At 36.5% G+C, this 16,358-nt stretch overlaps 1 protein-coding gene across 3 annotated transcripts; it reads left to right on the top strand.

Moving 5' to 3' along the window:
• The first annotated feature begins 10,408 nt into the window (after positions 1-10,408).
• sync (syncoilin, intermediate filament protein) lies at positions 10,409-15,044 on the top strand. 3 transcript variants are annotated; one of them, XM_081376020.1, is made up of 5 exons: positions 10,409-10,550; positions 11,605-12,381; positions 13,280-13,699; positions 13,769-13,897; positions 14,302-15,044. In XM_081376020.1, the coding sequence occupies exons 1-5, from the start codon at positions 10,419-10,421 to the stop codon at positions 14,353-14,355; spliced, it is 1,512 nt and encodes a 503-aa protein (XP_081232146.1). In that variant the 5' UTR covers positions 10,409-10,418; the 3' UTR covers positions 14,356-15,044. The 3 variants fall into 3 exon arrangements, with proteins under 3 accessions (XP_081232146.1, XP_081232147.1, XP_081232148.1); XM_081376021.1 differs by having other exon boundaries at positions 13,769-13,893; positions 14,298-15,044; XM_081376022.1 differs by lacking the exon at positions 10,409-10,550 and adding an exon at positions 11,402-11,525.
• Positions 15,045-16,358: the final 1,314 nt, after the last annotated feature.

The following is a 16,358-nucleotide window of genomic DNA, read 5'->3' on the forward strand; positions in this document are numbered from 1 at the left end:
ACTCTGTTATAAGAATCATGGAGAAAGTACATGTTGGCAAGCATCCCCATTTTTTTTTTTAGCTCCTTCATTAAGCCAGAGTTCCAGAATGAAACGCATGGAGAGTTTCAATTAGAGATTCTGGCCTGTGATGAGACACTTTGATTTAGAGGCTTCTGTGCCTTCATGCCTCTGTCTTTAATAAGGCAATGATGTGCCAAGCTCCCAGAGCATCACAGATTTAACACTTTAATACAAGTGCTCAATTAATTCACCGGTCTTCCAGTGGCTAGTTGGATCAGGTGCGCAGACTGTTTCCTAAACAGTCCAGCATGAATGATCCATCCTTCTTTAGACTCTGAAATACAGGGCTGCCAACTTTTGAGTTTAGCTTGGAGTGAGAATTATGGGGATTGGGGGGATGTAAAAAAAAAAAAGAAGAAGAAAAAAAACTTGCATCACAAACAATAAGTGTAGGCTATTGTGATTGTCAAAACATTTGGTAGCCTAACTAAACATCATTTTATTAAGTTTAGTGACAGGAAGGTGCAATAATTGGTATAGGCTGCTGCCTTTATTATTGCTTGATACAAATTATACAATTTCAATTTAATTATTGTGGTTTTATTCCAATATTGATTCAATTTGAATACATATTAGGTAGATACATATAGCTGTCTAGCTTTGCACACTGCTAGCCGATTAGCTTGCTAGCTTTTCATACAAGTAGCTGATTAGCCTTTAGCACAGACTGCTAGCCAATAAGCCTGCTAGCTTACATTTACATTTATGCATATAGCAGACACTTTTATCCAAAGCGACTTACAATAGACAAACAAATTACCACTGCTAACAGATAAAAGTATTTTGATTGTTTAGAAGATAGCATAATAATTCATGTTTTTTCAACAGCTTTAAACGTCTCCTTTTACAATTAACTTGGAAATGAACCCTGTTTTACCTTTGTAAGGAAAAGGGTGAATTCAAACTGTTCCATTTTTTTGTGTAATACTTCAAAAAATTCCCTAACTGATACTCACAATCTAATTTGAACACAAGCTACAGCAGAATATATTAAATGGGGTGGTTGATTATTCACTTTTATAACTTTAGTTAGTGTGCAATGTTGCTGTTTGAGCATAAACAACATCTGCAAAGTTACAACACTTTTCAAAAGCAAAGGAAGATATTTGCTTTTAAAGAAATCACCAACCCTAACTTTATATTGATTGGATGTTGGTTGACATCACCAACCCTAAAATGTACATAAACCCCGCCCCCGGAAGCAGGCAGTCCATGTTGAAAAGAGGAAGAGTTATTATAGTACAGCACATTTGTGAGTCTGCTCAAGCTGTCGCATCCAAGTTTTCACATTCAATACAGTACGTAACACAAATGCAATAGTATGTCACTCTGTAGGCATCTTACAACAGTTTCCACACAAGAGATTTATAGATTATCAAGACCGAATATGCTAATCAATGAATTGAAGATAGTTAACTCCACATCAGCAACATAAATTCAATAACTAACCATTCAGAAATGTCCTGTTGCATTCTACATAGTCACTTCTTCATGTGAGCCTCTCCATCATTGTCCGACTCCAGTTAAAACATAAAAGGCATAACAGTTTCTGAAATTTTAGTGCTTATCTGTGTGAGGTAAACGAGCTCTTGAAGCTCCACCCTCTGTGCCGGGAGCAGCAGCTCATTTGCATTTAAAGGGACACACACACTCGTGTGTGACCACGCGTTTTTACTAACCCTCAAAAAGGGACAAGTTTAACATGCTGTAAAAAATTATCTGTGGGGTATTTTTTTAACTTCACATACACACTCTGGGGACAACAGAGGCTTATTTTACATATTGTAAAAAGGGGTGTTATACCACCCTTTTAATATAACCAAATCTGTAATAGGATTATGATCTGCAAACAATATAGGGAACAAATTCTATGTTCACAAGCATGTGTAAGCAAGATTTTGAGCCATCTGACCACTTCCAGGTTGGAGCACATCTGGCTGGATGCTCTGAGTCTGAGGCAGTATATGCCTACAGAGCCAAACCAATGACTCACAGAAATGTGGCTCTGACAAGAAACCACTGCTTGAAGGCAGGACACAAAAGAGCTCCATAACCCCACCCTATTCATAACATCTGCCAAAGACAGACAATCAGAGAGATACGTCTGAAATCACTGTTTACTAAGACCAAAAAACTGCACAGATGCCTTTAGATGTGATACTATTACAGAGATTATTGTCAATAAATATTTGTATTGTTTGTCTGTCTTTTTATTTCTTGCTTGTGGCTCTTTGAGTTTATGGTTTTTCAGAGGGGTCAGAGAGACAGACAAGCTAATTCATTACCCTTTCGTTCTGTTTGCTCTGTTCAGAAACTGGCACAGATCCAGGCATGATGTTTGGTCTCCTTCTTTTTTCCTGATCTACTTAGGAGACACGCTGAGAGGCCAAATGTCCTGAAATTCCTGGACTTTGCTCCATTTGCACAACAAAAAAAGAACATGAAAAGATAGAAATCATTGTTTTTATGTCAGCTTTCCTTCCCAGGCCTAAAAATAAGAGCTTGGAAAAGTGTACAGAGATGTTGGAGGATTTAATTACAGTCTAAACTAAAGAATCTTGAACATACAATAGGTTCTTTTCGACACTGGAGGTCTACAAAAACTCAGCTTGGAGTTGTCAGTATACAGCTGAGTAAAACCTGGGGAGAAAGTGGACAGAATATTCCCAGGCTTTGGCTTTACAGCGCTCCGCTGGGCATTATGTGGTTGAGCATCCCAGTAAACACATGGATGCTTTTGTGTGTCACTCTTTCCATTCTGTTATTCATTTATGCTTTACTGGATCCATATTTAAATGCTGGTTGACTGAAATATTCCCAAAGTCCCATGATTTGGTGATTCTGCATACTAACTCTTAAAAAAATGTAAAAAAAAAATACAATGACACAAAACATTTTTTATCTTGTAGATTCGTTAAAATCTGAAAAACATTTATAAAAAAAAAGAAGCCTAACAAGAAGATCACTGCAACAAAATGATTTTATATATGGACTTTTCTACGGACTAGCTATTATTAATTACATTATTGGTCTGTAACACATTTTTAAAACCATTTTACACAACAACAACAACAGACAGATTTGGTTTTGAGAACAAAACTGCAGTAGTTTCCCAATCTTTGGGTGTTACACGTCATGTCCATCCTAAGGTCAGGAGTCTGAAAGGACAGTTTGCTTTGCAGTAGTTTGCAATCTACTGCTGCATCTGCTAATCCTGTGTTTATGCTATTACCTTAACAGCAGGTTACAACACAAAATGAAAGGCCACTTTTGTAGTCTAAACCTCTTGTAAGCAAGAGGACATCCTTCAGTGTGTATATACGTGTCAGAGAACGAGGCAAACAGTCTCACATTAATGTTTGACCCTTTGAAGGAGCAATAAGTTTTTATTTATTTTGTTATTTTAACATCAGCTGTATTTGTAGCCACGTATTGAACTGAAAACTATGCATCTATTAGAAGATGTCTGACTCTATTGTTTTGGTGCATGGAAGGCCCGTTTCATAAACCAAAATTGCATTTAACACACTCTCCATTTAGGCTGTGAAGGCTGTCAAGAACCTTAATAGCTTATCAGGGTTATCAGAAGCCATTGGGGAAAACTGTCAACCAATAGGGGTATAACCAGCTAGGCTTTTGTTTGTTCAGTCGATTATTCGATTCCTGTCAGAGGTATGGTTTGTTTGACCATGCTATTTATGTGTATTTGCTAGTTACTACAATATTTAAAATTCTTTAAACTTATGCTTCTCACATTCTCTACACACTGATAAGAAGCATTTACACATTCTTGAAACAGTGTAAATGTGTTATATAGTCCTGTTCAAGTAATTTAAAGTAAAAAAACAAACCATTATCAACATTACACATTTCATATACTGTAAAATGTGAAATGTTAAGTGTCAGCTATTTTGAAAAATCCCATCAACTCTAATCTCTCTTTTCATTTTAAATCTTCAATCTCATTTTATACTCCTCTTTCTGATTCAGGTGTCAGGGGGTTGATCCGACTGACCCATCCTCTAGAATTCCCTCTTACACAATAACCATCAAGTATCAGCTGTCATGAGTCATTTTATTACCGCACTGTATATGGCCGCACTAAAATCCCAGCAGATAGTTTTTGATTATGCTAGCTGACCGTCGGGAGTGTTGACCTCATCCACGTCCTCTGAAATAAATTGAGGAGAGATGGAGAACATAATTCTCTCCAGATCGCATTGATCTGCTCATCTCCAACATTCTTTGAAGTCTAAGAACTCTATGTCCATTTATGGTAAAACTTACCAACCAAACTGAGCTTTTAGTTTGATCCATGTCCCATTATTACTAGAACCCAAAGTATTCAAGCTTAAATTTTATGTACGCAGTTAATGTATAGTTTGTCTCTTCAGAAATCAACATCATACAACCCAGTGCCCTTGCAGGTTGTTAAGAAATATGTGGGTTTTTTAAAAATAAAAAAATGATAAGTGAAGCTTAAAAGAAACACGTCATACTGGCAGGTTGATTAGTTTCATTTGTAACCCACACAAACAATATCATGGGAGAGTTATCTGATGTTTGAGAATGTTGTCATGGCAGTTCAGGCTGTTATTTTCAGACAGGGAAGGTTGTTTATCAGCCATCTTTCCTTTTCATGTGATACTTATGCCTCAACATTGAGCTGCAGAGTGAGACGTGTGCTTGTGAAAAGCATGCTTTACCACACAGTCAGACCATCTTAAAATGTTTGAGATAAGCAAAGATTTTCTTTGAGATAAAAGATAGACGAAAAAAGACAGCCAATAAACAAAAAATCACAATGCTCGTCTGGCACCACAGGCAGACTTTCTCAAAAGTGTCATATAACTGAAGCAAACTGATAACCTTTTGTCGCAATGGTAGTTGCTCGATGAAGATGATGTAATGAAAACACAGACTTTTTGAACAGCAGTAGTCCCAAGCCCTGCACTAGCAAATATTTGTGTGAATATTTTGTGCTATACAAATAAACGTGTCAGATCAAGATCATAATAATGATGATGAAGATCATTCTGAAGAAAGGCCTTTAAAGTTGAATCTGTTTTTTAATGGTCCCTCTGCTGCACCATCAGTGAAACTGAGATCTTCCAAGTGATTCTTTTTTTCAGGAGGTCTGAAACAACACTGCAACATCTGATCTGAAGTATAGGTGCATGTGCACTGGAGTCCAAAGGTTTTAGACCACAGCTTTAAGTTTTAAGAATTACAATGATATTTGTTATCTGTTTGGCCTATTGAACCTCACTGTATGTACTTCGTTACACATATTGACGCAGCAAAGCCCTGTAGAGCAGTAGTGACCTTTTAGTCAAACACTGGATGTGGAGCGCCATATCAAAATATTTAACTTTCCGCACCCCTAGACCAGAGGCTTACAACCATCTTTTCCTGTTATACATAAATAGAAGGAAGGAAATTACTGATGGAAAACAGGTTAGGAGTCACAGTCGTCTATACAGTACATCTAAAACATTCATATAGTTTAGGGAAATAATGGGTTAAGTCTTTCTCATTACTATCTGTGTTTAACTATAAGAATGGCAGAATCCACAGTGTCAATGGTTACGGTGTTTAATTTACCATTTATTTACTGAGCAAACCTGTAATTGAAGACCACATGGGGAAAAGCTTGGGATTATTATTACACTATTTGGAATTATTAGTAGTGTTTGCAAAGGTTTATTCACTATTTTAGGCTTAGAGACTGTAGAAAACTAGGCAGCTTATCAAAAAGCTATTATGAATGGATAAATATGATAAAATATAGAGGCAGCCCCCACACTGTAAATGCAAACATTGTATTTAATTAAAAATAGTAAATTGACTTTAATCATTTTTTTTCAACCTGCTATTAACACTCACTTTTAGTAAGTTACTTGTACTTTGAGGTTGAAAAATCGTACCAGCTCAGTCTACTTGAGCTGGATTCATTTAGAAAAAGTAAGTTTATGACCTGTGGGCATGCGCAGATCAGTCCTCTCTACGCTAGACGGCAATATATGGCCACGCCAAGACTCGCCCTTCAATAGCCACTATTGGCTGAAGGTGAAAACCGTAATTTTAAGCCACCATTGTGGCGATTAGTGTTTGTTTTAGTTGGGCTCTTGACCGTTATATCACTAATTTAACCTTTTGTTTGGCTGATGTACCTGAGTTATAACAGCCAGATGAACAAACAGAAAAGGTGATCTGATGGTGATGGTTGTGTTTTAACAAAATCGTTATTTCACAATCATTTGACCTGATTCACTGAACTCATATAGTTCAGAGTTAATTTCTGAGTTAGATTTACTTTATTAATTATAACAGCACTGTCCTGGTACAGGATAATATTTTTAGTCATTTCAATGAAATCCAAATAAATAATAAAAAAACGTCAATTTTTTTTTTTTAATGTAGGCACACACAGACATCAAGAATTAGCGTATGAATCTCAACAATGGTGACAAACAGATCACCCCCTGATCATAAGCTCATTATTTATTCATGCAGCAATGCATGATGGGAGCCATGAATGAGTTTTGATTGGTTGCACCCAGAATGCACTGCAACATGCTTTATAATTGTCACCATTGTTGAGATTCACAGGCTGATTCTTGATGTCAATGTGTCTAAAAACTAAATTAAACAAAAAAAATATATATATATATATTTTTATAATGGAAACTTTTAAGAAATTCTAAATATTATGCTGTACAAGAACAGTGCTATAATTAATAAAGTAAACCTAACTCAGAAATTGGTTTCTTTAATTTAAGTGAACTTGAAAAATGAGTAAGCAGAACTAAAAGTGTTAAGTTGTAGGAATTTAGTAATTCTAAGTGGGGTTAAATTTATATCAAGCAATCCACACAAAATGAAAAAAATAAGTTAAGACTAATCATGACTATTAAGTTACATGAACATAAAAAAAACGTGCTAGTGGTACTACTTGATTTAGTACTGCACACTTAAAATAAACAAGCTTTTCTAACTCACTAATCTTAAGCTTACTTTGCTTAATTTTTTTGAGGCAACGAGTTTGCATACTTTTTTTAAGTAAGGTCAACTAATTACATTTTACAGTGCACTACAACAACAAAACAAGTCTGATTTGTGATGTGAAACTCATTCCAAATGAGGCTGTATTGTTAGAGGGCATTTTATTGTTAACAATAATCTTAACAAGCTGATCTAATCAGAGTGAACAAAACTGTTGGACACTGTTTCCAATGGTCATTACCAAGTTCAGTCAGCTCAGGCATCACTCAGCACTGCTTTATTACACAGCTCAAGTACCTCTGCATTCCTTAGAGCGGGGGCTTATTATTATTAACCTGTCTTTCTGCAAGAGAGAAAGAAATGGGCAGATGTGCATCAAAATAGTTTGAAAAAAAGAGACCTTGAATGTTTCTTTTAGGTCCCTATAAGATGGCCAATTCAATAAAGATTGAGTTCATAAAAAGGAACCAAATACATTATATATCTGGCACCATTGCTAGGTAAGGAGGTTATATAGCGCCTCCATGTGGTTCTAAAAGAAACACAGCTGAGCAAATGTAGGATTTCAATTACAGAAAAGCCAGAGACATGTTGTTGACCCCACAATGATTGCATCCCATTTACTGAGTCACTATAGAAAATGTCATTTACACTACTCTTAACCCTGGGTTATCTTTTTTAGTCCCAAATAATCAGACCTAAACTAAACTAAGTTTTTATAATCACACAAACTTTCACAAATTGAGTGTCTGAGGGCTAAAATGGCAATCCATTGCATTCTCCATTATTTATTTGTTTTGTAGTGTGTCAGAAGACTTGAGAACATTGCATGGTCATTTCCACAGATGGAAAGCCAGTTAAATGGGGAATTCTGTCTCCCTGTGTCTTTAATGTCCTCCTATGGTAAAAATCAAGCTTTTAATGTTGTTTATATGTCTATGTGGTGGTTTTAATATGCTTTAAGACAAACTATGTACAAATGCACAAGTCAACACCATTGCTAAGACAGTATAAAAAACGTGGTTTGAAATTGCTGCTGTTTCTGACATCACAAACAACCAATCACGTCAACGAGTGGATCTCTGAGCTGGTGTGAGTGAGTGGAGGCAGGGCTAATTTGCATATTCATACAACCGTGTATAGTATACTAAATGAGGCAAGGGTGTAGAGGTACATTCACAAAAAAATTTTCAAGGAAAAAACGTTTAAAGTCATTTTGGTGATCAAAGGTGAGTTTTAAGGGATAAAATGATTGACGGGGACTTTAAGCCATTAGTTTCTTCAGTTCATTGTCCGGCATCATCTTTATTTCATGTGGTTGTGTATTAGTTTTCTCATGCAATCTTCTGTGTGTATCTTTGTGGATTAATAAAGAATTGTTTGTTTGAATTCTCCTGCTTCATGCGATTACTACAACCACCAGTGTGTGACAACTGGCAAAACTTGGCTGTAAATGCAATAAAAACACGATCTTTTTTAAATCACTACGTGAATCACTTGAAAAGCTATGTGACTAGAAGATGGGTTGTTGTGGTGTTTGCTTTTGCCAAAAACTTCAACAGCCATTATGCACTTTGATTTAGTTTTTTTTTTATTATTACTTTTGACAACTATCCACGGGCGGGAACACAAAAATATGGAAGTTCGATCTGTTGTTTAAACAAAAGCTCAGCTTTCAAAAGTTCGCCAGATGATGCAAAATTATGCTTTGTTGACAAATAAATGGGGATATGGGTGCAGGTAACAGAGAAAGAGTACACGTTTACACTACATTTACACTAAAAAAAGTTTAGAGTTAAACATTCCTTAAATGTTTAAATACAATCAACTTGGATGTTTAAGTCATTTCAACTTAAATTATATTAAACTGACTTAAGCCTCTTCGGTCAAAAACTACCGAAAACTTTTAAAATTAAATTTTTTTGAAATGTAATTTTGTTTTGCCTCATCAGAATTGGATGACGGTGACTTCTGTCGCATTAGCTATGTGAACATACAAAAAAATCATGGACATAATTTGGATATGTTAAAGGGTCATAAAAAAAAATAGTCACACTTGGCTCCTTCGCGGTCAAAAATTACCGACATAGGAAATGAATGGGAAATACGAAGAAAAAAAATACGAAAACAGAGAAACTTTTTGTGGTACAAACTACAAATCAGCCACACACACACTCCAGGCCAATCACAGAATCAATCAATCCCTTATTTTGTTAGATTTTTTAATCATAATGCAAAACCTGATACTTATCTAACCAAAAATATCTAAACCTTGACAAAAAGTAGTCTTTTAGAATGTCTAAATATATATCTAAATGCAAAACCTAATAAAATCTTACTGTGACGGAGCCAAGTGTGACCCCTAAATGAAGAGGACCAGAGGGTTAAAAAATTTGTTGAATCTTGTATAACTTATAGAAAAAAAGAATTGAAAGCATTGAAAATGCTTAAGTTATTTTGACAAGTTAAAGCAATGTAAAACCATTTGCTGTCATAACGTATTTATCATATATTTTTTTATAGTGTATAACATTGTGACAATAGCTGGGTTGAAAATTGGTGAATATATTGTTTTTAAAACCTCCAGTAGATTAATTTGGCCAATAAACAATTCTTGCTAAAGAAGGATTTAGAAATAGCACACTGATTTATCATGTATTTAAAAATTCTTCCAGTATGTCGTTATCTGGGTTTAAATATTTTGTTAAGCCTATCAATTTATCAATTAGTTAAAATAGCTCCCTCAAAATATCTAACCTGTACAAACTTTACCGACCTGTGAAATGCCCATTTAAATCTGTGGCATCTATTTAAAGTAGCTGGGAAAATGAGCAGGTATGGAGGGAATTTGGGGCCGTTGGCTCTTCCAAACAAACACTCACTTCTTATATCTCACTGTCTAAAACGAGTCACTTGGAGCTTTCAGTTCCCACTTGATTTCAATCCTGTCTATGCTTGATGAGAACCCAGCTTTCAGGTCATTCCCAAATGTAGGTCAGTGCCGTTAGGAAACTACAAAAGTGATGACAACTTTTCACAAGCACCTCCCCGTGGTTCATATTGGTGACTGCGGCATGTCACTCTAGTGCGCCCACTCCTTTTGAATTATTTTGCTGTGTCATGTCCATGTGCGGACCCTACACTTGCCACCCATTGGATACTGAACCTATTTATTTGCATACAATTGTCTCTTTGCCGTCCTATTGGTTCCAGTAAGCAGGTCACCCCCCAGAGGACCTCATGATTCTTGATTAGCTGGAGTTGGTGCTGTATGTGCTCATGTTTCACCCCCCCTTCTGTTTATTAATAAATGTAAACAGATTAAATGTTGCCTGGGAAACCTGTGGCATATGTTTAAACTCGTTCAGAGGGAGACCAGATTACCACAGTCCTTTTTTCATGTTCAGTTGGGTACCAGCTCTTCAGTTGGGGTTCACTTCTTTGTTATTGTCCTGGAACCTTGTTATCTGAGTCAAGTTGAGGTGAGTTGATGAATTTATATATAGAATTTATAAGTTTTCTCAAGTTTTTTGATGTTTACATTGGCACAGTATCATAGCTCTAGCTATCTTTAGACTTGCCATATCACTACCTACTCACTGCACAGTGCCTTCGTGTTTTTTTCTTTCACACAATGTTATTATTGGCGATAGTTTCAAAAGTCTGGAAAGCTGGAGGAAAAGTATTAATTGAAGACGAATGCTAGTATCCACTTTGCATTGATTACAGTTATTAGTCTCCTGAAAACAACATGTAAAATGTTAATATGTCATATAACATGTTTAAGTAAACATGTTAAAGGAATGAGCAGTTGTTCGAGATGGGGAGTTTTTGAGATCATTGGCACTGGTGGAATGTGCAATGTCTGTTCCTGCTGCCAGTTTCTGCAGCAGCTGCTCTCTGTGTCCCACTGAGACTGGCATAAGAAATACCAGCCCTGTCTAGCTAGAAGATGGTAAATGGGAAAGATACTAAAATCATACACTGAAAAGAAATTTCACAATTAATTACAAAGTAGTAGCATATTAAATTAAACATGAAATTTTGAAGTAGAAAGACTGAAATAGTATTTATTTGAAAAACACACTTTGTATTCTTTACAACTATGAAAAGTATTTTTTTTACAGTGCGGAGTAAATTCAAAAAAATGGATTCCTCTTTTTGTTGATTGACCGCATTTTGATAAAGATGCGTATGTTTACATTTTATTAACTTCCTGCTTATTACATGTCCGCCAATGCAAAGGCATTTATGTGCCGATGTGTACATGTTCTTTACAACTGATCAAAGGTCCGCTCGCAGATGTTAATCTAAGCTTTTCATACGAATGTTCTCTATAAGTGTGTTCATGATCAGTCAGCTGTTCGACAAGTTTATGCAGCTGTCCCTCAATGACGCATTAGCTTCAGATTTCCTCTCACCATCCTTAGCATCCCTCAGGAATCACAGTTCACAAGGTACATTGTACATACACTTAAAATCATAAATGAACTGAATGACTAACCACAAGAATGTTCACCCCATACATTTACATAGGTCAACATGGAAGAAAATAAAATGGAGGATGAAGAAATGAACTTTGAGCAAGCTTATGGACCTCTATCGGAGACAGAAAGAAAATTTGATCCCTTATTTATTGAAGAGGAAGATGAAGACTACTTTGAAGATTGCTTGGATGAGATCCAGGCTGCTCTAACTCTTCCTGAAGAGTCCATGACTTATTCACAAAAATGCAGAAAAGCTTTGCAAGCTGAGTTTAATGGACTTATGCAACAGATGTTGGCACAGCTAGATGTTTTTGATGCAGCACATCCAACCACATCTGCACCACTGGAGATATTTTCAGAAACAGAGAGCAAAATGGACAAGAATGGATTCACAAAAACAATCAAGTTGGAAGAGACGTGCATTCCAGAGAAAGAGCAAACTGTGTTGGAGGTCGAAAATGATGCTGTCGAGGCTGTCCCTGTCGAGGCAAGGCCTAAATTGTCTGCAACCATGGAATTACAAAAGCTCAGAGCTGCATTTGAGAGCTGTATTGAGGAGGTGGGCCAGTTGGAGCGTAGAAGGGATGAGTTGGTTCAGGAGCTTCTGGAGCTAGAGGAGCCCATGGCCCAAGAGCTGCAGACTGTAAGGGAAGCTCTGGGGGAGGAACAAGGCCTCCTGTCCAAAGTCAGACTGGAGAGACAGAGCCTGCAGGAGGAGACGCAAATGACTAAGAAACGCCTGTTCATAGTGGCTCGAGACTGCACACAGAGACAAGTAGATCTTGAATTACAACAGAAAGAGGTGGAGCAGCTCAACCAAGCTCAGGTAGTGTTCAATAAACCAGTTACCAGACTGGTGCGAATGCATTCAAACTGCTCCAGAAAAGATGTAGATTATTTTATTCAACTTAATCATGATTTTTACATCAACTACAAAGAGGACCTACAAATGTAGTTTACAACTTTGTAGCAAAAGGACACTAGGCACTACAGCCAGGTGTTAATTATAAAGTAAGGTGAGGGTTTTATTTGGGGCCTTCCCAGTCAGGCCATACATATATATCAGGGCCATAACCATCATAAACATTGAGGTTCTCCCCCCAATGAGGACATTGAGCCTCAACCCCTCCCTCCTGATTTTCCTTACCAGTCTAACTGCGCTCGTCAATCTCAAAAAATGATTGAAATGGCCAGTCAAATCAAAGAAGCAGGGCCATACTGTTCACAAGTGCATGGTAAGATGTAAGTCGCTAAACATTATTTGACAACAATGATAGAAATGTTCAGTGACCGACAGTAATATCCAGTGAAGCAAACTACTACCTTTTTATGAAATGCCACCGCTTTGATTTGAAAATATGCTATTATTTGCATGATTCATGTAATTCATAACTTAAGGGACGAGTTTTTACGTTTTTTTTTTACATTAGAGTAGACATGAATAAAAAATTTTTTTTAAATAAAATGGAATACTTCATAACTGTAATAGACTTTTACCGTTCTTATTTCTTTTTGCTTAATTCCCTTAAATCCCCCCCCCCCCACACACACACACACACACACACACACATCACGCAAAAAAAAAAAAAAAACTTTAGTCCCCCCCAATGTTTAAGACATAGTTATGGCCTAGATAAATATTATTTTGTAATATTATTTATTTAAAAAAAAATCTATTTAATACATTCAAGTTAAGGTATTCCATCCTGCATTCACAAAATCAGGGGGAGCTGAAGTCCCTTGCTGTTAAGATGACTGAGGAGATCACCAAGATTCATTCAGATCACCAAAGCCACCTGCAGGAAATGCAGAAGCAGCAGAACCTCTCTCAAGAATCCAGCAAGAGGAAGAACCGCTCTTATGTGACTCAAGGACGACGGGCCTCTTGTGACCTACAGCAGTACCTGCAGGGTGGGATAAAAGCTCTGGAGGAGTTTTACGAACCCCGGTTAGAGTCCCTGTTAAAGAGACGGGAGGTCACCATGGATGCTCTCGGTAAGGCTAAAGAGCAGTGCCTGGAGATGAGAGCCCAGTTAGGACCACTGAGAGAAGAAGAGCAGACGCTGAGACTCCAGAGAACTTGTCTGGAGGAGAGGATCCGACTAATGGAGATACAGAGGAAGGAAAATGTGGAACAATATCGGGTGTGTAATTTTCATTCATTTGACATTTTTAGATTGCATAGTACTGATGGTTTAATGTTCTTCATTCAGGAGACGGTTGACATCTTAGAGGAGAACATCAGAGAACTGAAAACTCAGCTCAAGATCCAGATAAAGAAGAGTGAAGAATTGGAGATGCTGAAGAAAAGCATGGTCAAAGAGCTGTTCTTCTATAGGCAAGTACAAGCACTTTTTAAAGGACAGTTTCCCATTGCACACTACAAAGTTTAAGGGGAAATTAATATTACACCATGCACAAATCAAGTGACAAAAACTATCTCTCCCATGTTAATGTGATTTGTCCTATAACCAGATTCTAGGTTTCTCGCTCTGTTGCACTTTGCCGGATAACCCAGCCCACAAAGATATATTATTTATCCAAAAGCATACTCTACTACATATATTAAAAATCTGTCTGGCTGTAATCATATTGCATTTCCACTTTCAATGTAAACAGACAAATTACTTTTACTAATATCTGGAAACTGGTTGCATTGCACCTGGTTTGGACATGGTGTTAGATGTCATATCTATATATATTTTTACATCTATATTTTCTATATCCTTTATTGTTTTACAGAGAGCGTGTAGAGGGTCCTCGCAAGCAAGAGAACAGTGTGGTGGTGGAAAAAACCTAATGAACTCATGTTTGCTATTAATTTTCTCATTAGTTATGTTAAATGCTTCTGATGTATTGGTTTCATAGTTTGATCCAAATAGCCTGTATTCTCATAAACAATCGCCAAAACAATAACCACAATTTACAGAAGATTTAAGTCAATGTTCTCTGCGAACCATTTTTTTTTTAAGTTCTCTGAACACCAGGACCAAGCACGTCAGATATCCAGATCTTTATCTGGCATGAATGTACTTAAAACAGTGTTTTTTTTATTGTTTATAAGAGGGAATGAGGCTCTTATATCCAGTGGTGCCTGTGAATTGAGTGCTTTCTCTTATAAGTAAGTGAAGTGGACAAAACAAGGACTTATTTGGCCACCGTAAGAAAACTCTATAAACATACCAACAGCATGATGGTGAGAACGTTTAGATAAGGGACTATGAGAAGATGAATTAAGTGCTTTGTTGATTTAAGGTGTCTTGTTAATAAGATCTGAGATAAACATGTACGAATTAGACATTCTGTTTATATGACTTGTACCTATTGCGGATAGAGTAAAAGGATACAAACTGTCATAGTGACAGGGGGCATGTTTTTTTTTTGCTTTGTTTTTTAAATAAGATTGAATTAGAATCTAGTTCAAGAAATTTTGATTATTAAAAATCTAGATAATGACAAAAAATAAATAAAAGGTATTTTATTGAGGAACACTGGCTTTTGTTCAGTCATTTTGTTGGCTTTTATGTCTGAAACAAATTACTCCAAGAAAAGTATTTTTGGGTGTTTTCACTTCAATGTAAATATGGAACTGTTCATGTCTCAAGTGATCCAATTACAAATGATCAGGGGTCCGTTCTTCGTACGTTGCTTAAAACATCCGAGATCAAATGAGACATCCAAGATGATATCATCGTGCTACTCATGATCTGGCTAACTCGGTTCTTCGAACACACTTGCCGGATATGATTAGTATAGCTGGATTGAGTTATCTGAGATAATTGCGCGTTCATGCTAAGTTTAAAAGGGGATATGTATCGATAGTAGAAACATTGATCAGCAACGCTGCTATTGGCTGTTCAGCGTGGCCAAAGAGCGCGCCAGAGCCCGCCTTTTAGATATTCTCTGAGCGCGCTCAGATTTTCTCCTCAGCAGAGCAAGAACTAATAGTCGAAGTTTATTCGGAATTTTAATGTTTAATCAAAACGCCAAGGAACACCTAAAAATCTGCCAAAGCCAGGAGAGAGGGCTGACAAAAAGTAGCAGACAATTTAAATCCGTTAGAAGTGGCCATGTTAGATGTTTTTATCACTTATTAGCCTATATTTTTGTATTTTAATAATTGCATAATAGCTTTGTTCATTGTAATGTCAGAGTCACCACACTAGAACATGGGAACAAATAAAAGTGAAGTACAAAAATATTCTACATAATGGTAGCCTAATTTTTAGTTATATAGTTTCTTTTATAAAAGGCACTGTTAAATAAATGGTGTTCTGTTTATAAAAGCAACCAAGAAATCGGGTGAGAAAAAAAAAAGATCTTAGTAGCCTACACTGTAAAATATTTTTTGCTGCATTAAATTAAGGCCGTATAGTCATTTCAACTGTTAAATCTTGAGTAATGATGAATTGCTTTGACTTGTGAAAGTGAAAACTAATAAACTTATGTTAATGTAAAAATATTTTTCCCAAGTGTAGTTCATTGTAATGACATTACTTTTTCCTCTTTTGTGCACTTTTACATAATACACCAACACTTGTATCTGTTCCCAAGAAAGTGGTGGCTGAAATATGTGCAGTAAGTGGACATTTTCTAACTTTCCAAAGGAAAGAAAGTATAAGACTTTGTAATGTCCATTTGTTTCCATTGCACTGGACAGTGAATAAACCCTCTCAGATAACTGTCATATGGAGGAACTAGCCTACCTGCAAGTGCATAAACAACTTTACTTCATTTATACTTGTATGCTTTATGGCTGCAATATAAGTTGTAGGATTCCACATCTACAGAAAGGCTACAGAA

Source organism: Scardinius erythrophthalmus (genome assembly GCF_964197995.2).
Source record: "Scardinius erythrophthalmus genome assembly, chromosome: 10".
NCBI lineage: Eukaryota > Metazoa > Chordata > Actinopteri > Cypriniformes > Leuciscidae > Scardinius > Scardinius erythrophthalmus.

What these genes read in the sequence shown, in the direction of transcription:
- sync (XM_081376020.1), top strand. Translation starts at nt 10,419, where the DNA reads ATGTTTAAACTCGTTCAGAGGGAGACCAGATTACCACAGTCCTTTTTT. An exon ending in AGCAGCTCAACCAAGCTCAG is followed by an intron (nt 12,382 to 13,279) that starts GTAGTGTTCAAT and finishes TCACAAAATCAG; the next exon opens with GGGGAGCTGAAGTCCCTTGC. An exon ending in AGCTGTTCTTCTATAGGCAA is followed by an intron (nt 13,898 to 14,301) that starts GTACAAGCACTT and finishes TTTTACAGAGAG; the next exon opens with CGTGTAGAGGGTCCTCGCAA.